Genomic DNA, 25,783 nt, shown 5'->3' on the forward strand with positions numbered 1-25,783 from the left:
AGAGGGCACTGAAGCATCACACACACACTCAGAGAGAGAGAGAGAGAGAGAGAGAGAGAGAGAGAGAGAGCAAAGCAGGCCAGAGAGAAAGAAAAGGGGGAACGGAAGAAAGGAGGAGGAGGAGAAATATAAGGAGGGAGAGGTGGAGATTAAGAGGGAGGGAGGAAGATGGATGGAGAGAAAGGGAGAAAGGGATGGAGATGGAGATGGTGATGGAGATGGAGATGGAGAGAGTAAAGAGGGAGGGGAAGGGTTTGGGGGGACGTGGATTGATGGAGAGACAGGAGGGAAGGACGGAAGGAAGGAAGGAGGGAGGTGGAGGAGGGGAGATGTGGCGGGATAATATTACATGTGTAAAATGCCGGAGGGTGTGTGTGCCCATAGAAACATGTTTAATGGCTTTTATTATTGCAGGGACGGTTTGTGTGAGGTGTGCGTGAGTGATGTATGCACTCTGTGTGTGTGTGTGTGTGTGTGTGTGTGTGTTTGCGTGCGTGTGTGTGTGTGTGTGTGTGTAAGGTGATTTGGATCCATTTTAGACGACACACACTTACCTGTGTCTAGACGTTATTTATGTGCAAGCGCGCGCGTATGTTTGTTTTTAAAATAATATTCCGTTATTGGAATTTAGGATGAATTGGATATTATCGGCCTTATGTATTATTTAGTATTTATTTATCTACTTATTAAAAATGCATTCATCTGCTGATCCAATTTTGGTTTACGTAAGTTAAGGAGGGGGATTTTTCTCAGACCGTATGGAAACATCGTCTTCTTTGGACATTATTATGACATTTTATCAGTTTATCATCACATCTGCTCGGCTAACCCCGCCTATATATTTTGATTTATATTCTTTTTATTTCTTATCTAACTACTACTTCAACGCCACTTCATGTTCTGCCACTCCGCAATATTTTTCTGCTTAAAGCGAACGAAAAAATGGGCGATTTCGAGGCAAAACTTTGACGAAGACGCGCCCGAAAAACAAATTTGCGCGAATTCGCCGAAAAACTCTCTTCGTGTTTGCGGTTAAGAGATCATTCGGATGGCGGCGCTTCGAAGTCAGTCTGTCAAAGTTGAATTCAAAGACAAAAAATAAATAATAATTTAAACAAAACAACACACACACACACACACAAACACACACATTGCTCTGACCTCCCTTTGCCAAAAATGTCTGTGCCGGCATATTACTGTATCTCCCTCCAACATGCACTCTCATTTACAAAAGAAACGCTTGGCTGGCTGCCTATAAGTCAGTTTATCCGCGTGAGATGACCAACGTCCCTCTTTTTCTTTTTTCACCCTCTCTCTCTCTCTCTCACTATCTCATACAGTGTGTGTGTGTGTGTGTATGATCTATGGTTCCCTGCCCCCCCGCCCCCTCCCGTCCACCCTCCCTCACCCTAACCCTTCTTAATATGATGTAAAAAGCTAATCGCATGCAAATGTCTGTTGTCCCGGTAACCGGGCCTGAAAAATCCCTTTGATGTTTCCCCCGACTCATTCTCTTCACGTTCTCTTTGTTCGCCACAGTCTCGCTGCTTTGTCAACATCCCCCCTTTTACCCCGCTCGCTCGCTCTCCTTCATCCGTGCTGCAGCTCTCTCGGCCCTCGCTCTTAGTTCTCTCCATTAGAAGGGGGAAAAAAGTTCGAACTCTACTTTGTGTCTCCCTCTTTCTATAAGCCCCCCTCTCTATTCTTCCTCTCCCCCCTCCCTCGTTCTCCTGCTCTCCCCTTGACTGTGCCTCTCTGTCTGTCTGCCCCTTCGCCCTCGCTCATTTCCCATCATTCCCACCTACTGTCTCCTGTCCTTCTCCTCTGTCGCTCCCTTTCTCTCTCCCTCAGTTCTGCCCCTTCCTGTCCCCCCTCCCCACTCGCCACCCTTCCCTTCCTCCTCTTCACCCACCCTTTATCTCTCATTCCTCTCTCTATGTCCCCTCACATGCACAGATGGACACACAGACACACACACACACACACACTCTCTGACCTCCCTCCCTTCAGAGAATTTGATCCCTGGAACTATTTGATATGGCGCTACGCTGTAGTTATCTAATCATTCTGGGTTTCCTTTTTTTTTGTAAAGGCCTGGTGGAAGCAGCAGCACAGCTGGCTTTCAAAGAAGAGACCCCTCTCATTACAGCAAGTTGAAGGTTAGGAGGTTACGAGGCCTCATTTTGAGGTTAGACCTGCGACAAGGGTTCAACCTCTAACCCTCCTTCCTTCTCCCTCGCTTAAATCCTCTCGGAGAGATTTGGAACTTGCATCCAGTTTTAATTCAACACAGAAAAGTAAAAAAAAACAACAACACAAGCACAATTATCAAGTAAGCATAACATGCATTTCATAACAACAGTCCTTCCAAAAAAAATGTAAACATCAGGCAGAGTGCGTCGTAGAAAAAGAGCGAGAGTCTCCGTACATTAATACTGCCTCGCCACGGCGTACATACAAAAGTGAGGGATTCTGCATATGACAATCTATACTGCGGTAAGAATGAAAGATGGTGTTCATTACATTGCTTCCAATATAACGCAATGTACCAAACAGCTCAAGGCTATCAAGTGTTACAGGCCTTCTGCAAGCCAACAAATTACATATTGATTCAGGAACGGCTCAATAGCCATTTGCAATTCTTTGAATTTGAATGCAGATATGAAACGTGCTAAATCTGACAACGGCAACAATCTGCTGCTGCTGTTGTCTGCAGATGCGGGTTTGACCCCCCGCCGCAGCTGCTGACGGCTTCCTCTACCCGATGGCTTCATCTTGTACCTTTTAAGCGTGATGTCGTTTGATAGTGATACACGCGCTATCTAATCAAAGAGGATGGTGATTGGTTTTTACTGACGGTTTGCCTGTTGTGATACAATATGAACTACGTCATCGTATGAAATGTCAATGCCTTTTTGATTTGGCTGCGTCGTAACGTAAAATGGCAAATTCTAGCTGTGTTTTCAGCACTCCTCAGAGAAGTGTAACATGTATTTCTATAATGGACCCACGAGTGAGTCTGCCAGAGTTTATTTAAAATGCATGTTCCACTAATTTTGAGATATCTTTATGGAATAGTTCAACATTTTGGGAAACTTATGCGCTTTCTTTGCAGCACAAAGACTGGAATCAGGGGGAAACAGCTAGCCTTCATCTTTCTGAAGGTCACAAAATGTGTCTCTTAAAGCCCACTAAAAACATGTCATGTCAGCATCTAAATTGCTTAATTCATACAAAGAAAATGTTTTTTAAGGGGTCTCATAACTGCACTTTTTCTTTCAACCTCATGGTGACAAAGACTCCAGCAAGTTACTGCGTCCTGCCAAAAAATAGGGTTATGTTCAGGGGCGTTTCTAGGGGGTGGCCTGGTGGCCCAGTCAGAGACCTGTTGGGTCATCTTAAAGAGGCTGTAACTGTGTCTAGCTTCAAGTTAGAGTGCATATATTTATATCATAAAGGGCCAATTGATCTAAGGAATCCATCAATACCATCCACTTCATGCTAGCTTGTCAGGAAGGAGGCTACATAATGCTCCAAATTTAGGCTAAATGTTGGCGAGGGCAAAAACTGGCATGGCCATTTTCAAAAGGGGTCCCTTGAACTCTGACCTCGATAAATCTGGATGAAACGTTTCTATGGGTACCCACAAGTCTCCCCTTTACAGACATGCCCATTGTATGATAACACAGACAGTTTGGGGCACATGCAGTTTGCCTCGTGCAGTACAAATGTGTTGTTTGTCCTATTCTAAAATGGTGTATTTGAATATTTCTGCATACTGGGGTCCACAAACAGTGTTGGCTGTCATAACGTGGGTCTGACTGGAAAGCTGAGACTCTTGTTTATTCAATGAGCCCAACTGCATTCATGTGTGATGATGTTCATTTCATTGTAGTGAGAGCATTTTTTGAAACTTGAGCTCACTGTATAAACTGAGCTGCTGTGACCTCTAAGATAATCACAGCCTCATGAAACTTTACAACCACAAACTACAGATCTGGGGCATTCAACAAACATCTTCACTCTGGATTTACAACTGAGCTCACTACAGCCTCTGAAAGAGTAAAAGCCGGTGGGTCCGCCAGCGGCCAGTTGGGACGTTTAGAGTTTAATGTTATGCTAACGTGTTTGCACATGCACAAACTACATGCCACCCCTGCATAAGTCAGTGTCCAACTTGGGCCACCCGATTTAAAAAAGTCTAGACACGCCCCTGGTTTTGTCTAGATGGTAACCCTAGATTTGAAAACTCTCACGAGACTCAATGCCAGATGACCTATCCCCATTCATTGTCACAGCCTAACCTCAATCGTTTAACTTTAACCATTCAAGGTCAATACCTAACCTCAATCGTTTAACCTTAACCATTCGAGGTCAGCACCTAACCTTAATTGTTTAAACTTTACCATTCAAGGTCAATACCTAACCTCAATCCCTTAACCTTAACAATTCGAGGTCATGGCCTAACCTCAATTCTTTAACTTTAACCATTCAAGGTCAGCGCCTAACCTCAAATGTTTAACTTTAACCATTCGAGGTCAGCACCTAACCTTAATTGTTTAAACTTTACCATTCAAGGTCAGCGCCAAACCTTAATCGCTTAACCTTAACAATTCAAGGTCATGGCCAAACCTCAATTATTTAACCTTAACAATACGAGGTCATGGCCTAACCTCAATCGTTTAACTTTAACCATTCAAGGTCAGCGCCTAACCTCAATCGCTTAACTTTAACTATTCAAGGTCAGTGCCTGACCTCAATCATTTAACTTTAACCATTCAAGGTCAGCGCCTAACCTCAATCGCTTAACTTTAACTATTCAAGGTCAGCGCCTAACCTCAATCGCTTAACTTTAACTATTCAAGGTCAGCGCCTAACCTCAATCGCTTAACTTTAACTATTCAAGGTCAGCGCCTAACCTCAATCGCTTAACTTTAACTATTCAAGGTCAGCGCCTAACCTCAATCGTTTAACTTTAACCATCCAAGGTCACCGTCTAACCTTATCCATCTCACAAGACTTAAGGAAATCTAGGGTTACCATCTAGACAAAACCAGGATATAGTCTTGCACACCACCCCCATTAAACCACAACTTGTCATTTTTACTCATAGTTTTTTTCCGCAGATAAAACAACGTGACATAAGCTGTTAGAGATCTTCAGAGTTGCTGTACAGGACAGAGCCAGGCTAGCTGTTTACCCCTGTTTCAAACTTTAATGCTAAACTAAGCTAATCAGCTGCTGACAGTAGCTTCATGTTTAACATACAGACATGAGAGTGGTGTCTATCATCTCATCTAACTCCTGTAAAGACAGCAAACAGGTAGCCTACATTTCCCAAAATGTCAAACCTATTCCTTTAAAATTTCACAACTGCATCCAAAAGCTGCAAAGAAACATTTTGGGGCATCGACTGTAGGACACATTTCTCTCTTTGAACAACCTAGAAGTCCGATTTGAGTAAATTATCTGTTTAAGAATAATTAGATGGAGTTCATGTCTTATGGCCCCAAGCACATGAACCAGCAAAACCGGAATATAGCACATCAAACAGACCCACCGTTCTCCATTTTATGGAGATCAGCAAAGCTAAGACTAAACGTAACAACAACACCTCTTTGTACATAAATCAACATTGCACAGACACCCATTTTATACCTTTGGCACAATATGGAACTTAATATTCAAAATAATAGTATTGAATTCATCATCAGTACACTTATAAGGCATGGAGAAGCTCATGTTGCTGACATAAGTTACACTTTAGAGAGGACTAAATACAATTTCGGCCATAAGTCTTTTCCACTGTTAACATAATTAGCTTAGCTATGATGCTGTACGAAGTTCCAGTTAATTATCAAGGCAATGCTTGCTGTTTGTGAGCGGACGTAACCTTGCCTGACGTTGATTTACCCACTGTACCAGGCTCTAAAAAGTCCACAGTGAGTGAGTGAGAGCATGTGAATGTGAATAGAGCTCCGCTGTCTTATAACAATAAGAATGACAGCATGTGTTGAGGGGACAGTGTGTGTATTTGTGTGTATGTGTGTGCATGCTCATACCACCCCTGCCTCATTTGCATAGATGCAATCACACCTAGCCTATGCCACACATTTTTACACAGGCAGAGGGGAGGGGGGGAGGCGACAGTACTCCATTCAGCGTTATGAAAATAACAAAGTACATAATACATTCTAAATCTGCAATCCTACGGTGGATTTACGCCCTGCATATTACTTCCTGTTTATTATCAGATGCTGGAGCATGTGATGCGTACAGTCAGCCAGCCAGGCAGTCAGTGGTTCAGACCAAGTGGTTTGGCCTAGTGGGGAGCCGCGGGGCAGACAATGGCCGCTCTGTGTGGCTGAAGTGCCTTTGGTGTCAATGACTCTGCCAGCAACTGAGAGTGGCAGATCCAAAATGGCGGAGCACAGAGAGCCCTGCTGGTGCTTGTCATGGCTTAAACAGGGCAGTTTTGATCCTTTTTTGGAGGCAGCTTTTCTTCCGAGGTTCCTATCAGAGCTGGGAGGTTTAAATAAACATAAGGAAAGCAGTGCTGCGCTGCTCCGGCTAATCTGCTGGCATTTTATTTGTTTTGAGGAGATGAAGGGGGCAAGGGGGGGGAAGGAAATCAAGCATGTGAGCGAAGTTCAAATAGAGTCTGAGGGTGTCTCTTTTGTCTTCTTGCTCCTCGAAGTCCAGTTTGGCTTGCCCAGAGGGGGGACTAGAGACGTTTGACTCTTCAGTCCCGGGTCCAGTTTCTGATTGTAAAAAGTCAAAGGAAGACACACAAAGAAATTATAATATAAAAAGTAAAATTTTTACATTAAGTTTTTTTTTTTTTACATGAACGTTAAAGGTCCCATATTAAATAAATTATCAGGTATTTGGGGTTTCTACTAGGACACGTTTACATGCTTTGATGTTCAAAAAGCATATTATTTTTCTCATCCTGTCTGTCTGAATATACCTGTATCCACCCTCTGTCTGCGCCTGTCTCTTTAAGACCCCCTCCTGAAAAAGACCAGTCTGCTCTGATTGGTCAGTGTTTCTACATCTGCGCTTTCGTTGTCTCTGCACCGTCATTGCAGTCGGGGAATGACTGTAAAGTCACTGTAGCTGCACTTTCTACCTAGATATAGTAAAGTTGTGACATCACAACCGTGCAGGAAGTCCTGACGGCTTGTTTAAAGACACAGTTTCTGATTAAAGGCTGTGTTTATTTCTCCGTGGAATAGGGTTTTGGTACATTCACAACATTAAGTACCTCAACCTGCTATAGAATAAAAACAGACGTGGAAGTCTCGCTTCTTACAATATGGGAACTTTAAACATTCTTCAGGATATGTTTTGGGATTCATTTTCAGTGGTAAAAGGTGTAGAATCAGAAAGTGAGCGATGCAGGGATGCTGTGACATGAGCAGCAACATGAAAAGAGCAACAACAGAGAGAGAAAAGAGATGAAAGCAACGTAACTTACTCTTACTGAGATGACAGTTACACAGCTGTAGAGGGAGAATGACTCTGAGGAGGAATAAAGAAAAACAGAAACAGTCACATTTTTGTATTCTGGTATGTGTGTGTGAGTGTGTGTGTGTGTGTGTGTGCGTGTGTGTGTGCGTGTGTGTGCCAAAGCAAGCGTGGGCGCAAGCGGCAATCCTCCCTCTGTTGTTGAATATGTGCGTATCGCTGTCTGTGTGTTTGCCCTATCTGTTTGGGCTGCGTGTGTCCGTCTGTCTGTCAATCTGTTCCCAGTGCAGTCTGTTTGCCAATCTGTCATATTCTGTTTGCTAGATAAGGAGATCGGGAGTGTGTGTGTGTGTGTGTGTGTGTGTGTGTGCGCACACAGCGCAAATTCATTTAAACTCTACCATGGAGATGGCAGGCAGGTATCACTGTTGCGTTACAGCTAAGAGGATGCAAACTCACTGTGTTCACTTTACTAACATATAGAAACGTTCATGCTGTTTGACACCTTTTTATATAAATCACCTCAGCGTCGCACTATGACTTCAATAATCTCAGACAGAGGTTACATTCAAATGGCTGCAAAAAAAAATTCCACAGCAGCTGAGGGACTGTCAAGTTTTCGATTTTGCACGATTAACAAATGCCGTCTCTTATGCGTAATATACAAATACTGCATAAAATTGGACGTATTCTCCATGAAGTCACCTACGGATTTCTGAAGCTCAAAGTGGGAATGAAGCCGACAGTCTCCTGTGATGGCACCCACATGTCAATCAAAGCGGCCACGCCTTTAATTATGCATAACTTTAGATCTTCATTTAAAACAGTTCTTACCTTTCTCGCATGTCTCACAGCGCTTCCCTCCAAACTCCCACCCTCTTCCCCCTGCCTGACCTCTGACGCTCCCTCCTCCCCCGGCACATGCGCTGAGAGAGTAATGCTGCGTTCCAGTGCCATGGGAAGCCCGAAGTTTCGGACCTCCAACTCGGTAAAGTCAACCTCCTATGGAATTCAGGGGGGGGGGGGTTGAACTACCCTGAATCCTCTTGTAGGAGATTCCACTTTGACAGGCATTTCAGTGCACTTTGCCTCATTGGAGGTCCGACACATCGGACTCTCCATGACACATGAACGCAGCATGAGCAGCGACGGAGCGACCGACCGAATCAAATGATTGGTCTTTTATCAGAAATATATGAGAATTGAAAATTGATGAGTCTCAACACCTGGAGGATTTCTTTTACATTATAGTGCAATATAAGCTTATTAGCAGCATTTTAAGACTACAAAAGTGTAAAAATGCCAGAAAGGTAAGAATTGATCTAACTAAACTGGTGAGTTACATAACAACTCACCTCCTGTACAGATGTCATAAATGGGAAATTAGCTTAAGAGACCCAAACTGTTTTTTTGTAGCCGGCTATAAACCTGCTTACCTGTGTTGCAGAGACAGTTTATGGTACTTCCGCATGAAGATCAGAGAGACAGACAACAGACAGATTCAAACCGGGGATGTTGTGGTTTTGTGGTCAGCGTTTTTAACCTGGTAGGTGTTTTTCACACATTCGATAAGAAAACAAACAAAAGCACGGCAGAAACACAAATTTCTGCGCATAAGATTGAAGCATGAAGTTAAAATAACCGTGTTCCTGACTTGCCCCAAAGCATCCCAACAGCACGGACTGCTGTGCCGCTGCTACATTACTGACTGAAAGTTGAGTAAAGTTGAAAGTGAAAGTTACTTTTTTATATTTTGTTTCTTTCACTTACTTTCTGTCTCATCAGCCCACTCTTTAAGACTGGTTGGGAAATGCTATCATTTCCTGCTACTGATGGTACCTGTGTTCCCGGTGTTTGGACAATGACAAAGTCAGAGCCAAATATGAACACTGTACATATTCTACATTCACTTAATAATCCATACGTTATGAGCTGGCCCACTGACCCGACACTACTGACAACCAGTGCATGGTTTGAAAGGACACCGTGCTCATTAGAAGTCTCAACAGTCCACTTTGACCATGTTTAGCATTGCAAACTGCACCCTGGTAGTTCCCGGGCCATCAAGAAAAGTCACATCGGGGACTTTTTTGGGAAATCATGAGTTCCTAAAAAAAGATTACTTCTGATAATCTGAAGGGGGGAAAAAGAGCTCGTGGTTCCACTTCACATTCCACACATTTTTAAATCTATATTTAACCACGGTGAAGTGTTGATTCAGTTTCTGTACATAGAAATCCGGCTTGTGTGTCACCACGGGTGCACCGTGACCCCACCTGGGAGTAACTTGTGGATCCGGAGCTTCTCCTGGGGTCCCTCCCCGACGCTGGGGATCCCCCCTCCTTCTGACTGCCGACAGAGGAGGAGTCTGAGCAGCTACTGTGGACTGAGAGAGAGAGAGAGAGAGAGAGAGAGCGAGAGAGAGAGAGAGAGAGACTTGAAATTTTTATTTTCTCTTTTTATTCCAGATCAATAATGCTATCATCCTGCATTCAGGCATGGTGTTCATGCATGGATCCTTTGCCATTAGCATTGTGCGCATGTACTTTAAGAATGCACAAAGAAAACACTGCATCATAATGGTTTCTTGAAATGAAACTGGGGTGTGGGAGAGACAAAGGGAGAGGAGTCAGAGAGAGAGAGAGAGAAGGCATATTTCTCATCCTGTTCAATGAATTTCTAACACAGCGTTCTGTCCCAGAGGACAATTCATGCATTGAAATCCTGAGCTGCTTGCACTCAATGAGACACCTGGTGAGCAGTATGTGCATTACACCAGAGCTATGAATGGGAAACCACTCCGGCTCTAGGGCAAGGGCGGCCTTTTGGAGACTGGATGGTGGGTCTGGAATCTGAAGAATTCTATTACAGATTGTGTGTTTTTATTCCAATGTTAACCCCTCGATTGTTACGTGTCGTGTTGGGATCGTAAAGCTCCGGCGTGCGATGCATCACACTTCGCCCTCTCGTCTCTCGTCGCTCTATCAGGCGGCAGTTTTCTGACTGTGCTCCGTGTATTCTGCAGGGAGCTGTTGTGAACCTGTTGCTGATTGTATGTGTAGGTGGGGAGTACGCTAATGTTGCTGACAGCATTAAGTGTACTAGCAAGAGCAACATAATGATTTTTCACTGTCTCATTCATTTTTTTAAATGGATTTTCATAGAATGGACAGATTTACCTTGATTCATATCTTTCCCTGAACACAGACGTTTTGGGATATCGATGATCAAACCGAATAAAAGTTACTCAGAAAATATCTCAGTATGTTACCCAGGTATGTACAGTGACAGGAGGGCGACATTGCCAAAATCCTTCTTACATTAGTATTAAAATTGTACTATTTTATGGATTTAATATAAAAGTAAAGTACAGTCTGAGGTACTTGCATTTTACTTTGAAATGTTATGCTACTTTCTACCTTTACAGTATGTTTGATACTTTAGAGTGATATTCTGGTGTAAAATCATCTCAGGATCTTTTTTCGGCAAATACACTCGTGTAACACCATGTAACAACTATTAACGGAGAAATCCCGGACAGTCGCTAACAGTAATTAATGTAATGTAATGTGGCTGATTAGCTCGGGGCATCACGGTGAACGCATTTAATGGCTTTTTTAACCACTAATATTGCTCCAAATAACACCAAACCTCTGCAGTAGCATGATAAGAGTCCCTACACAGAAAACGAAGCACCAACAACGTAGTTAGTGAACCCAGAGTTTATTAAAAGAGCGTTTTAAAGACTTACCTACTGGCCCCTGTACCAGCTCCTCTCATAGTAAAGTCCATTCAAGTGGATCACCAAAGTCAATCCAAAAGGAAGGAGCCCTGTTCTCATGCTACTGCAGAGGTTTGGTGTTATTTTGAGAAGTATTAGCGATTAAAAAAGACGGCATGTGAGACCCCTCAATGAGAACCGACACCTTAATGGCGTGTTTTTTTTCTTTGGTTTTGCCGATAACAGAGCTGAATTACCCCCTCACCAAATCGCAGATTTTCTCCTCCAAACACTGCACCATTTCAAAATGTCCGGTCACTATTCTCTTCTTCATCGATTCGTTGTGATTGGTTGGACATCACTCCGGACTCGTAAGCTCTCTGGCGACGCACCCACTAACGGACGAAACGACCTCCGGGACCGTACGAAAAGGGTTCCTATCCGTATTTACCGTGGGGTTGGGAATGGGCCTTACCTCTGTCATTGAGACTGTAGATGGAGTCCAGTTCTGAGCCTTGAGTTCCTGACGCGTCCAGCAGCAGCTTACTGGAAAGTCCCATGCAGAGCGACTCCTTCAGACACAGTTCTGGGAGATAAGATACAAAAAACACAATTTTACACAGGAATCACATAATGTATTCAACTGCTTTTGGAGATGTTCTCATAAAGTACATTACAGTATCATGACTGAATATTTATATTTTTAAGGGACTAGTGTAACATGGTGAGGGGAGAACTCTGTGTTTCTGGGGAAATACTGTTTGTGTATTGTTTGGGTACACGGCGGGAACAATGACGTTTGAACACCAAGTAACGGTGCCTGAAATGTGTCAGCGCCCCCCCCCCCCCCCCCCTTTTTTTTATGTGCCAGCTTCGGAGCATCTTATCCAGTGTGATGCTGTAACCTGAGCCAACTACAGGAAGCCATCCTGAGACTGCGAGGTTTTTATGGATACGCGGTGGAGGTGGATATGACATGTGATAGCCGGCAGTGCCTGGAAAGTTGGGCGTCAACGAACAACGGCAGACTGAACTGAACTGAACTGATGGCGCTCTCTGCTCAGAGGAAAGTAGAGAATCCTGATAAAGTTGCAAAGAGAGGGATCAGATTTGTTGAGGATGAACAAATTGTGAGTCTATGTGGCTTTGGTCCAGTCCCCCCTTTCTCCTTTCAAACAAATATTAAAAACTTCTGACTTAAATAAACTCAGGATCACCGGGTCCTAGACACCGGGTCCTGATGAAGGTCACTAAAACCGAAACGTCGACCAAAGACTAATTAAAAAAAGAGCTTCAAGTGAGTGCGGGATCAAATGTTTATTTTTTATATGTTTAATAAACTCTTGCAAAATGTATTCACCCATAATTTCAATAATAATTGGATTAATTCGGGGATTGTGTCCAGGAACAGACCAAAGATCGAGACAATACCAGTGACAAAATGACGGACAACTTGAAAAAAATGTTAGAAAGTCGATTTGTTAGAACATTCGACTTGACAATTCACTGTCTTTTTAAAATTTTTATTGGAGTGTTTTATTATTTATTTAGTGTTAAAACCTAGGTAGGTCTCGTAGGTTGTGTGGTTGGTGTAGTGGATGTAGTAATGATGGTTGTAGATTGGGGGGTAGTTGTCTGGGGGATGGTGGTTGTAGTTTGTGTGGTTGGTGTAGTTGATGTAGTAATGGTGGTTTTAGATTGTGGGGTAGTCGGCACCTACATTACCCACGATGCAATTTGAATTCCAACATTTCAGCCGGATATTCGAGTGTGTTTTGCTAGTAGCGGCTAATGTAGCCTTACGCTGCTAGCCTTAAGCAAAGATGAGTTAGGTCACATGAAGCAACTTATCAGGCTTTATAACACTTTTTCACGTGTGCAGCAGGACCCCCCCAATATGCTTTTGCCCTTTATAATCAGACCACGGTTGATTAAAGGTCCCATACTGTAAAAAGGTAGATTACCATGTATTTTCTTTTATTATAAAGCAGGTTAAGGTGCTAAATACATACTGTGAAAGGATCTAGCTGACATGCACACAGCTTGTATTCAGAAACTGTGTCTTTATACGATCCGTCAGCACTTCCTGTACAGTTGTGATGTCACAACTATACTATATACAGGTGGAAAGTGACGCTACAGTGGTGTTACAGTCATTCTTTGCCCGCAATGACGGTTCAGAGACACAGAGAGGGCAGATACAGAAGACCCAGAAACACTGACCAATCAGAGCAGACTGGTCTTTTTCAGGAGGGGGTCTTAAAGAGACAGGTGCTAAAATGGAGCGTTTCAGACAGAGGGTGAATACAGGTATATTCAGACAGACAGGATGAGAAAAATAAAGTGTCTTTTGAACATTAAAGGATGTAAACATGTTCTAGTAGTAGCAGAAAAGAAGTACAGACCTGAAAGTGAGTATGATATCGGGACCTTTAAGTTTTTCTAAATATGTCTGAGGGTCCAGGGTTGAGGCCTCTGAGGTCAAAGGTCAGACTGTACCTGTGTTGTTGATGGCGTGCGTCCACAGCAGATGGGCAATGTCACGAGTCCAGGCCGCCTTGTCGTCCCTGTCCTTTGCTTGCAACGTGATGCAGTCTCTGGTTCGAGGAGCCTGTCGGACCCAAACCTCGAACTTCACTCCCTCCCCACCCACGTTCTGAGTCAGACCCATCTCACCGGTCTGCAGGGAGGAGAGGATAGACATGTCAAGTCACGAGCACTGAGTGGCTGAAGGAAGGGATTGTGTGTGTGTGTGTGTGTGTGTACCTTGATGCTGTGTTTGTAGCTGTAGGTGGTGCGTCCCGGGCCGGGGCTCTTCTGTTTGGCGAAGATGACGACGTGCTGGTAGAGGAAAATGTTCCTCACGCCTGCGCGCTTCCTCCGAGCACCCCCGCACACTGTCAGCTCACCCTGACGTACCAGTTCGCCGCGCTCTGCCACGGGGATCTAAACTCACACATAACACACACACACACACACACACACACATAAGTTATAGTAGGATCCACTTATCTTGGCCTGAGGCCCAGGCCCAGGGCTTTAATCTGCAAAAGATATCATCTTAATTTATATCTTGAGAGGCCATTTAGCTTCGAATTGAGTTTTAAATTATGCTTATTCGGGGGGGTGCAGTGGGTGGTAATATTTCACTTCCAGTTTAATGCAAATGTCTTGAAATCAGTAAAATATATATATATAAAAAAAAGGCAGATTACATTTCTGGATTCTGAAAACAAATGGCTTTGGAAACGAATGACTCTTGAGAACATTTTAAAGCTCCAGGGTGGGAGTCACAGAGTCACTCATGTTTCGACATTATCACGATATGTCACCCCCGATGTAACAAGGTTATCGCCATGCAGCAATTCTGCGACACGTATCATGTTAGGCATCTACGATAGATCACAATGTCTGTGTAAGTGCTTTGCGGTGTCAATTTCACAGAATTTGAGATGAAACAACTTACATTGTGTCTTTATAGTTTACAGAAAACTAAAAAAACAAATAAATGAATGCAAAATAATGCACTTTTTTTCCATCTTTAATGAAAAACATCTATATTTAGAGCGTGTGTATCGATACTTTATTGCAAGAGGACATAATATGGTATACTGCCGCATCGATATTTTGTACGTACAAATTTGAATAACTGTTAAATCTGAAGGTTATTGACATCTTTATTAACTGACGGGAGCTCATTTTGGCGCTTTAAACACTCACTGTTCTCTTTCCGAGCAAAATAACCTCTCCCTCACCTACTCCAAGTTTCAATTTGGAGTTGAGACATTTCATCTCCAAAGACTGAAAAGCCTTCACGTCTGGAGTCAATAAAGAAAAAGACAGAGCTTTAATATAATTACAGAGACTTTTGTGGTGACGTGCTGAATTCCCTCTTCACAAAAGATGCTTCTGTCTTTTGGATCTTCGCTCAAATTCGCCATCTGACTCACGTCTTTTGTGGAAATGTGACTTTATTGTTCACGTCAATTACAGGGTTAAAGGGATTGGTGGTGATGTAGTCGCTGCTCCTGTCAGACTCAGATCGAGGTTGATAAAATTCAATCTTACGTAAAGCTTCCTTAAGGGTTTACAACACTAGACTAGACTCGCAACAGGTGGCGAAGCAGTTCTCTCAAAGGTAACCGCTCTGCCAATAAAAGGAAAAGGACTCACAATTTATCAGCAACCGACCGGTCCCGCAGAACCTTTATTTTTAAACCTCTAGAGATGTGAGGGTCATGATATAAGTGATGCTTCACACACAGTATGAACACCCACATACACACTCACCAACACGCACACACCTGCACTTACGGTCTTTTCACTTGGAGAGCTTTTGCGGCGCAATTTGAAGTAGCTCAATGGGAGTGTTTGTGCTGCCGTAATCTCTCTCCTCGCTCAAAGGGGGGGGGTAGAGGACAGTGTGTGTGTGTGTGTGTGTGTGTGTGTGTGTGTGTGTGTGTGTGTGTGTGTGCGTGTGTGCGTGTGTGTGTGTGTGTGTGTGTGTGTTTGTGTGTGGGAGTCAACCGTTTGTTACGACTGGCTCTGAATGGCACTGCTGTATCAGAGTAGCACAATATGGGCCAAGTGGATGGAGTGTTTTCTGATTTATTGTTTTGTTTTCTAAAGGTTGAAGCTTTTTTTTTGTTCATCTAAATCAATAATAACAACAACTTTAAAAAGGGGAGGTGTCTTTCTAGTCGTGTGCCAAAAAATACATCTCCTTTTTCTCCCCCCTTTGTTTTCTAGTATTTGCAGCTATTGAAGATCATTTAAGTGTTTTAAATTCGGACTTGATCGGTTTTTGCCTCACTCAAAAGTTGTTTTATATCGATAAAGTATGTTTCCTGGTCATTTAAAAAATAAATTGTCTATTTATGTATACTCCTGTGTGAATTAAATACTTAACAAATTACATTTTATTAAGAAATATGGCGCAAAATTAAAATAACGTGTAGGCACCGGACCTCAGATAACCGCCACGCACGCCACGCACACCACGCACGCCACACACACCACGCACACCACGCACGCCACGCACACCACGCACGCCAAGCACACCACGCACGCCACGCACGCCACGCACGCCACGCACTCCATGCACGCCACGCACAGGACAGTGAAGAGCGAGAGTTTGTTTTATCCGACTGCGTTGAACCTGTGAGCAAGTGGAGTATGTGCGTGTGTGCGTGTGTGTGTGTGTCTGTAAGGGTAGCCGGGCAGCAAGGCGTGTGAGCAGTTGTAAAATAAATTGTGTTTTTGTGCTGAGGGTAACCCACGGCAACAAGTCTTGCTACACAGGGCTTATCCAGCGATCCAGTTAATATTGTCCACGCGGAACTGTGTGATAATGTAAAGTTTGATTATAAAACCAAAAATGATATTACAGATAACATTTCCTGAGAAATTTGAGTAAATACTCTCGTTACTGTCGATTTACTGTATTAATTTGTATATTATCATATTGCGTTATCACCCAGGCCCACAAGGAGATGTTAAGAGAGTCCATTTTAACCTGAAGAGCATTCATTTTCTAAGAAATACCAATAATTTCCCCTTTCTAACAAACGGGAAACTCTAAATAATTTACTCTAATGATAAAAGCGGTCTCAGTCGCATCTCCTCCGACGGCCTGACCTCATCAGGATGAGTTAGTTTCGTCTCCTCTGAGAACAGAAAAGTGGGACTTGGTTCACAGCGGCTCCGTCATAAACTGGGACAGGCGCTCTCACCGGACATCCGACGATGAGGTCACTGGCCCTGAGGTCCTCGCCGTGCCGCTGGGCGTGTCTCAGGATGGAGAGGGCGGAGTCGGAGGCGGGGTTGATGCCCCCCAGCTCCTCCAGGGCCTCGCAGTACTGCTCCAGTCTGTGCGTGGGAGACTGAAGACAGTGAGGGAAGGAGAGAGGGGAGAGGGGGGAGGCCGGGGGGAGTTTGGACTGCGGGGAGAGGGGAGAGAAGCAGGAAAAGGTTTTTACTTAGTTGTCATAGAATACATGGTCACTAAGCTAGATTGATTAACCATAATGCATTGCACAGACAGAGAAGAGAAGGTGTCGAATGAGAGGAAATGAGTTTGATCTTTGCCCTCTGACGCACTTTATAAGGCTCTTTATTATGAAAAGTGAATAAATAAGTGATGTCAGACACAGCCAAGATGTCTTTTGGACATTCATTCATTCATTCATCTTCAACCACTTGTCCCTGTCGGGGTCGCGGGGGGGCTGGAGCCGATCCCAGCTGACATCGGGCGTGAGGTGGGGTACACCCTGGACAGGACGCCAGTCTATGACAGGACACATAGAGACGAACAGAGACAGACAACCATTCACACCTACGGGTGATTTAGAGTCATCAATGAACCGAACACGTGCACGTCTTTGGACTGTGGGAGGAAACCGGAGAACCCGGAGAAAACCCACGCAGACACGGGGAGAACATGCAAACTCCACACAGAAGGGCCCCAGCGGGGATTCAAACCGGGAACCCTCTTGTTGTGAGGCGACAGTGCTGACCACCTTTTCAAAATGAAGAAAATGTGCATGAGAGACTTACTTTCACATGCACATTTTCTTCATTTACACACATATTATAATGATTTTGTATAACTGGAGGAAGAAATACATAATGTAAATAAATATGTGTTTAAAAAGAAAATGAGGAAGCAAGCCGATGTTGACGTTGTTGGTTTTCTTTTTCACATTAAAAGGTAATGTTAGTTATGTATGAAGAGGAAGAATATAGTCGTTTAAGATGGACGCAGTTGCTCTATGTAATTGATTTATTGATGATAAGATACAAGCTTAGTGCCCATCCCTCCCATCCCTCCTTTCCAAACACCAAATGTCTTGCTTATTGTTTACCGTAATTATTGGCTATTTTGTTTCATTTTTCTGTATAAATATGTAATATAAATTAATTATGATGTCTAATTTCAACTGAAAAGCTGTGAAAATGAAAGAAAGAACAAGTGAAGCTTTGTTTTGTGGTCACTTATTTGACTCTACTTACAAAATAACACTAGTTATGAACATGAAGCTTCTTATTTCACAACATAAATAAAAAAAATTACACATCACAGTGCAGAAAACCCAACAAACCGGAGCTATCCTAAACTCTATTTGTGGTAAAAGAGCTCTTCTGGATGTGTGCAATACGGATATTTACTTTTCTTTGGTTATTATAATTAAAGTGACTTGCTTTTGCACACAAAAAATATGTCAGCTCCGTTTGTTTTCTCTCCCATTCTCCTCCTGGGTTTTCCACCGATCACAGAAACTATGTCACAGTAGCCCCACGTGCTGTTTCCCCATCTTCCTCCTCATAACGATCATCACCGCCATCCCCCTGGAATGATCGCCATCATCACGTCCATCACGATAACCATAACCCCCCCCTCCCTCCAGAAACCATAAATGTGCCCTACAGCTGCTGTGAGACGTGACGTGAACTCACACCGCCTCCTGGTGGCGGTTTCTTCCAACTGCTCCTTTTTTTTTTATGAAACACTTGACAAGTTGAATGAGATCTTAAGCACCGTGATCTCCCCTTGTAAAGTCCTCCTAGTAATCTCGACGTGCCGTAGATGTATTAGTTATAGTTAATTGTAGCTTGCGCGCTCAAATTACTTTCTCCATAATCCGCCTTTAATTGGCTTTTCTAGTGTACATTAAACATGTAATTAGCTTTACTGTATACAGCTCATTTTTAATTGGAGCAACCGTTGAATAAAGCAACTTTAATTGCTTTGTGCTTGTGATGTGATCGCCAAAAGGACTCGTTGTGCTGTTCTCACATTGTGGTTGAACAGCTTTTCTAAAAAAAAAGAAAAGCAGCAAATAAAAATAGTATGACCCTGACGCATTCATCATGTGTATGTGGATACAGGAATGTGATCACTTTCCTGTAATTGAAACATTGAGTTGCAAGAGGAAAGGCAGGATCCAAAAAGACCAGGCTGTGACTCCAAAGAGCTGATGTTTTACAGATTCAAGGCTTTATTTGACAAAATGATTCGACTCTTACCTTAAAGAAGTCGGCAGCCTGCGTGACCAGCGGAGAGTCCATCTCTGGTTTATTCCTGATGTAGTGGGAGTACTGCAGAAACTGCTCCCGCTGTGTGACAACAGAGATGTGGACAGGCCAAATGTAAAAGAGGGGACTACGGGCTTTTACTTGGATAAATGTAAAGGCACAATCTGCAACGTTCTTTTATAAAAATGTCTGATACTAACTCCTGTAAGAAATCCTCTGATGCTCAGGTAGTGATGCATTTGACTGCCATGTTAACATGAATTCTTTGACTCGAAACACGTCTTTATATTAAGACGTTTTCTTGTATCAACTTCTTGACAATGTCTGGAACATCAGGTCCCGAGTTTCCCTTTTACAAGTCAAGTAAAGTTTATCTATATAGCACAGTTCAAAGTGCTTCACACAGAATATTAAAAACATTGGAAAGAAACATATAAAATGACATTTAAATCACACATAATGACCTGCCTAATAAGGCCATTTCTAAAAAAGGTAACTTCCGCCTGTCAATTACATGTAATAAAAGATTAAGGTGCATCATAAGCGGTTGAAATGATTTACTGGAAGGCAACGGCGGAAAAGTCTTCAGTCGTTACTTATTTATTTAGTTATTTTTGGCAGTTTTCGGGCCTTTATTCATTAGGACAGACAGGAAGTGAGGGGAAAGAGGGAGGAGGGGAGACATGCAGCAAAGGGCCGCAGCCGCTTCGTAATTTGGTCACAGAGTCTTTTGTCAACAATTAAATTTGTCTGATGACAAAATTTTGGCATCTCTACAGTTAAAAATTTGACATCTTTGTTGAGATACCCCTCTTCTTCTCCTGTTCGTTGTCTTTTTTCATACTTTTGGGAGAGAAATCTTGTTGGGTAATAAAACTATTTTATTAAGTTTGGTAAAAATCAGGGTTTGGGTTAAATAAGACCCTGAAGTCTCACTCGTCCAATGTGTGTATCACACCAGCCGCATGGTAAAAGCATCATCAATCACACATGGGCTCAATCTGACATTACACAAACTTTGAACTCGGGAGCCGGCAGGGCAACACAGTCCGCTTCTCCGGGTAAATCTAAATAACGTCAGGATTGCAGTGTGAAAGGGGCTTTAGTGTTTCCAACCAAACGCGAAGAAACCTTTTCCTGCCGAGCAGCAGATGACAAAGGAAAGCTTTTTATTACCCTTATTGACTGAAAATGTCAGACAATTAGATTTACGTCAAAGATGCTTTCAATGATAGAGATAACACTGCTTCAAAAGGGATTGCACTGCCCAGACATCCAACCTGAGGGTCAGGGCAACTCAAAGGGCCTCAGGATAAATCTGAGCGTCCACGAGATTTTTAAGGGTATGGGAATTAAAAGACGTAATTTTTGAGAAAAAGCTATATAAGTTTTTGACTGTTCTTTATTCTTTCCTTTATTTCCTCTCAAATACTAAGTAGTTTTGCCTTCCTGGTCTTCTAAAATGTTGTCTTTTGTGGAACTCCTTATACCTTTTACCTGTATTGTGACTGTATTCTTTTGAACTTACATATTTGCTGAAGCAGTCCTGTTGCAACAAGCTCTGCACAAGAGCGCCCTCCATGGCAGGGAGTAAGCTCTGTGAGTGAAACGTGCTGAGGCTGGTCCAGTTGGGGAAAAGGGTGTCCGCCTTCCCCCTGATGGGGGCCGGCGTGTCTGAGAGCTCCAGTAAGGGGAGGTATGTCTCCTCGACCCCCTTCAGGACGGCCACATACTGTCTCTCTGAACTCAGCATCCTACACCAGAGCAGGTACAGCTTACTGCAGGAGATGGTAAGGAGAGGATAAGTAGGAGGCAATAGGAAGTGGGAGTGAGGATAGCAATAAGTTATGGCAGGAGATCAACCAGTTGGGAATGATCGAATTATCTGAGATTGCATGCTGACTGATAAAATCCTTCTGCAACAGACTTAAATGATCCCAAAAAGGATGAAACATGCCTCGCTTTCATCTCAGCCTGGCCTCTTCTTAATGTAATTTATCATGCTGGTCTTGATTTGGAGCTCTGGATGAACTTAGACTTCCTTCCACTTATTTATTATTATAAACGGAAAAGTACACACAAGAAGGGCATTATATAGGAATGAAGAAAAGTCAGAAAAGAAGCAAAAGTGACACAAACGCACCTCTGTGCAGTTGATCCGGCCCTATCTGTCCCCGTCTCCCTCTCAGTCCTCCCTAGCAGCACGTGTTGACGTGGTGACCCTGTGTGGTCCACCACCTCCTTGCTGCTGACCTCCACTCCTCGAATTAACACTCCGCTGCCACTGCCGCCACCACTGACTCCGCTGCCGCCGCCGCTACCCCATCCAGGGATGGCTGCAGCCATGCTAGTGGTAATCACCGGGTCAGCTACCGCCCGTCTCCCCAGCCAGGACATGGGGGAGTTGCGGCTCGCCCCGCCCACCGGCGACTCAGCAGGTTTGGGGTTGGCCGTGCCTCTGCGTGGAGCCAGGAGAGCCTGGAGGTCAAAGCTTGGGTGGCGCTTCCTGGGGGGCTTGGAAGGGAGCGGGGCCTCTGTGGGCTGAGAGTTGAGGGACATTATTATATTACTTAAAGGACTACAATTCTTTCTTGTACATTTGGCCCCTAACATGACACATCAATACAAAATGAAGCCCAAACTCACACTTTTCTTTGCAGGATTTAGAAGGTTGTGCAGGAACTTCCCTCCTCCAGCTCCGCCTGCTCCTCCTCCCCCTGCTCCGTCTTTCTTGTTCCCTTTCTCCTCTCCTATCTTCAGTGTGGAGCAGGTCTGCGGTCTGAATAGTGATGCAAGGGATCCCCAGGACTGCAGCCCCCCATCGCCTCCCCCAGCACCCAATCCCCAGTCGCCCTCTCCCTCAGGACCCATCAGGTCCCACAGGCTGCTGGCGGACGGCGTCTTCGGCTTCCCCTGGCCCTGATTCTGGGCCCTGTCAGGCTGGAGGAAGCGGGGTTTAACCTGTGCTACAGTCCGCTGGTAGCGCTCTACCGTCTGGGTCCAGAGATCCAGAAGCGCCCCGCCGCCCAGCTCTATGGCTAAGGAACGGGCGTCCTGGAAACGGGACGGGGGGATCGGTGGGAGGGAGGCGAGAGGACAGGTGGAGGACGAAGGGGACGAGGAGGTTGAGAACACCACCTCGCACCACTGGGTGGCCTGCACAGGAGATGGGAAAGAAAAGATGACTCTTGCTTGCCCTTCGGAAGATTTGAAACCATTAATGTGAGATCATTGCTTCCTGTGTGCATAACAGATGGCTTCCTGTGCGGCGTTACCTCGGTCAGTGTGGACAGCAGCCTCTGTGTGTTATCCAGGGTTGTCCAGCAGTCAGACAGACAGTGGGACATGTCTCTCAGCTTCTCTCTGACCGGAGGAAGTCTGATCTGGACGACTCTAAGGCCCGCCCAGTCCAGCTCGCACCAGCCCTCCAAATCGCTGAGCACTGACAAAGTCTCGCTGTGCAGCTCCTAAAGGATTCAGGGAGATCCACTGTGAGGTCCTGGAAAAGCCCTGAAGTGTTTACTGTAGAGCCTCAACAAGATACACTTGGGAAATCACATATGGAATAACGGTGAACTGCTTCTGCCGGGAACATGCTGAGAAAACTTCTTCTGACATAAGCCTGCATCCACAAGAACGACACAATAATAGCTGAATAAAGAATAAACCACTGAACAGCAAAGTGGGTTAAAAACACATCTGTTTACATTTTAAACTTTTAGTTTAGTTGTTCAGTGTGTAATTCAGAGTAATGTGTAGCTCCGGGGTTTGCGCGGCTAACATGATTCATAATTGTTGAAGTTAGGATGACAGTCATATTGCTTAAGTGGAGGACATAAGAGCCCAAATGGAAACCAAAACCTCCGTGTTATGTTGCAGAACGGAGAAAAACACATTCAAAATCACATCAGACATCTGAAAATAAAAGAAATTCTATATCAACATTATAGTGCTTGTCACTATGTTGGGCAATTCACTCCATTTGTGTAGACAGGGTTGGTAAATTGTACGTTAGGCGATATTACCAGTGTAACCCTATATAACACATGCTAAACAGCGTCCACTTTGACCACAAGTGGCAACTACAGGATCATGGAAAAGCTTGTAACAGAAATGCAAGTAGGGATTAAAAATTTGCTAATATTAGCTAACATTAGCCACCATAAGCTACGTAAGCTAAGTAGGGCTGTGGCAGCAGAACCACTGAATATATTGGATTGAAGGAAGAACATGTTTATCCTCTTTTAAATGTTACATGGACAAGATTTAAAGCCACTGTGTTCGAGTTTTATTCACTGTTTTGCTAGCCTGGGTATGTATACCCATGCTGCCTAGTGCGCAATTTCATTTCGCCCTGCTCGGCAACCTGGATTCTATGGATCCTATTTTCGCCTCAGTGAGGGAACCAATAACAGTACGGGGCAGGATGGCAAGACGTTGACACTGACACGACACATTGAAGCTTGTAGTTTGTTTACATCTACGGATACGTCCTCTGGTATAATTCAAACAACTGGCTATGCTCTACATACAGACGCATTTGAGAGACATTCCTAGCACCCAATAAACAGTTCCGGGCAATCGCAAACCACGCCTGAAATACGAGAAAATTAATGGGTGGGTCCTTGACCAAATCTTTCTGAAGTTTGGTCGGGTACCCAGGCTACTGTTTTTGCTGTCTTTATGCAAACAGGCTGAACCAGTTTGTCTTTATAACCCATTTTTGGAAATCTGTGCCAACGGAGTTGCAATCTTGCAATAGTAATGAGCAATTTGACAACATCATACACATAATTTTGTCAAATGTTTGTTAATAAACAGACACTAGTCACTAGTGTATAACAGGCACTTTGCAATTCGCTGCTGAGCCGAGGCAACATGAACAAGATCAGATAATACTGACTAGACATGAATACAAACAAACATACACATATGCAGACAATGCTTTGCCATAGAAAAGTTTTGAACAAATTCTGTACCAAGAAAATGAGTAACACTCACATTGGCTGTTTCTTTGAATGTCTTGAATTTTTGCTGTTTGAGTGAAAGTCTGCTGAGGGACAGAGGAGGGTCCTTGTAGTCTTCCAGCTGTGACTGGACTTGCTCAATCTCCTTATCACACTGGGGTATGAGAGAGAGAGAAAGAGGGGGAGAGACGGGTCAGTGAAGGACACAAGGCAATTACTGTACAGAGAGAGACGAGTGAAACGCAGTAGAGGAGCAGAAAGATGGTCATCACATCACATTGAGGTGCATATCTTTTTTATCCACTATACTCTATTGCATTTTTCATGTTGTATCTGTCTTGTTGTGCTGTGTGCGAGCCACACAAGGGCGTAAAGTGAGAAGAAGCGTATCTTAGAGAAAACACAGCCATCAGTAAACACCAGCAAATCAGGGAGTTTCCATCCAATCCCTGATGGGAACAGCGCAGAGAATTGAGGAAGGGTGGAGTCACAGCAGTGGAAATCCTTTATGTGCAACGCAATGCTGGACACTGAAAAGATGCTCAAAGTGGAGCTATTATGCTTTTTCCTCATTTTCTGTCACATATAATGTTACAATGTCGGATCTTCATATCAAACGTGGCCAAAACATCAAATAATGAGGTTAACAGATGTGAAACTAACCTCCATAGCAAAAGTCTCAGATTTCAGACTGTCCTGAAAGCTTCCGACAGTTTTTCTACTCTCTAGTCTGTTTAACTTCAACAACCACCAGTTGGTCGGCAATTTAGTTCTTTAATATGTTGCCAAGAAAATGCGCTTTTAGTTGCGAGGGAATATCAATTTTGCTTTTCCTAAAGAAACGGGCCAACAACAGCCGAGTCTGTATTTGTTCACGCTACTTCAAGGACTCTTTCATGAACTCTAATATAACCCAATATACCTCTGGGTTTTGTCAGCAAAGCTATCGCAAAAAGACGAGACTATCCCATCTATAAAGAGCTGCGTCCATGACTCAGAAGCTGTGACTATCACTGGTTGTTTGTTCTGAATTGATAATCTGACCTGGCTCGTGAATCAATTGGGGGTTAACGGTGATTTGCACTTGAGCTTGCAATTCCACACATCAAGAAGTCAGATATATGGTTTTATTTCAACCATCCGATCACATTCGTGCTGGGACAGGTCTGATTGTGCAGTTTTGGTTAAAACCCTTTATTTTTAATTTCTGACAGTAGGAAAATGCTGCTATATCCCCTCATAGGCCACAGTTTACTACCGCCAGATGGAAGTTATGATATTGATTGCTTATGTTTTCAAATTCACCCCAATTTCAGATCATATATTCATGGAACATATCTGGTTGTGTAGTGTTTGGTTTAGAATAATTTATTTTGGATTTATGATGATAGAAAGTGCTGCAATATTCCCTTACAGTCCACTGCTAGCTACATTATTATTATGGTAGAAAGTGTTGCAATACTCCCAAGCCCTCACCACAGCGACTTCCTGGTTGATCCAATATGGAAGTGCCAAAAATTGCCGTTCTCCAAGTGTCCACTAGGAGTAGTTGGCAATTTCTTATTGACCCCCATGTTAAACAGGCCATTTT

At 43.7% G+C, this 25,783-nt stretch overlaps 1 protein-coding gene across 1 annotated transcript in view; it reads right to left on the reverse strand.

Moving 5' to 3' along the window:
* Positions 1-2,270: 2,270 nt before the first annotated feature.
* arhgef40 (Rho guanine nucleotide exchange factor (GEF) 40) overlaps positions 2,271-25,783 on the reverse strand; it is a 47,822-nt gene continuing 24,309 nt past the window's right edge. The window contains exons 15-27 of the mRNA XM_083937459.1: positions 24,227-24,346; positions 22,501-22,692; positions 21,872-22,381; positions 21,369-21,766; positions 20,754-21,003; positions 19,217-19,306; positions 16,924-17,130; positions 13,958-14,137; positions 13,691-13,871; positions 11,667-11,777; positions 9,747-9,856; positions 7,481-7,524; positions 2,271-6,761 (exon numbers count right to left, since the gene is read on the reverse strand). Of these exons, the coding sequence (XP_083793585.1) occupies positions 7,498-7,524; positions 9,747-9,856; positions 11,667-11,777; positions 13,691-13,871; positions 13,958-14,137; positions 16,924-17,130; positions 19,217-19,306; positions 20,754-21,003; positions 21,369-21,766; positions 21,872-22,381; positions 22,501-22,692; positions 24,227-24,346 (2,376 nt within the window). The 3' untranslated portion in view covers positions 2,271-6,761; positions 7,481-7,497. The remainder of the gene's footprint in view (positions 6,762-7,480; positions 7,525-9,746; positions 9,857-11,666; positions 11,778-13,690; positions 13,872-13,957; positions 14,138-16,923; positions 17,131-19,216; positions 19,307-20,753; positions 21,004-21,368; positions 21,767-21,871; positions 22,382-22,500; positions 22,693-24,226; positions 24,347-25,783) is intronic.

The sequence above is a fragment of the Echiichthys vipera genome, assembly GCF_963691815.1.
Source record: "Echiichthys vipera genome assembly, chromosome: 22".
Taxonomy (NCBI): domain Eukaryota; kingdom Metazoa; phylum Chordata; class Actinopteri; order Perciformes; family Trachinidae; genus Echiichthys; species Echiichthys vipera.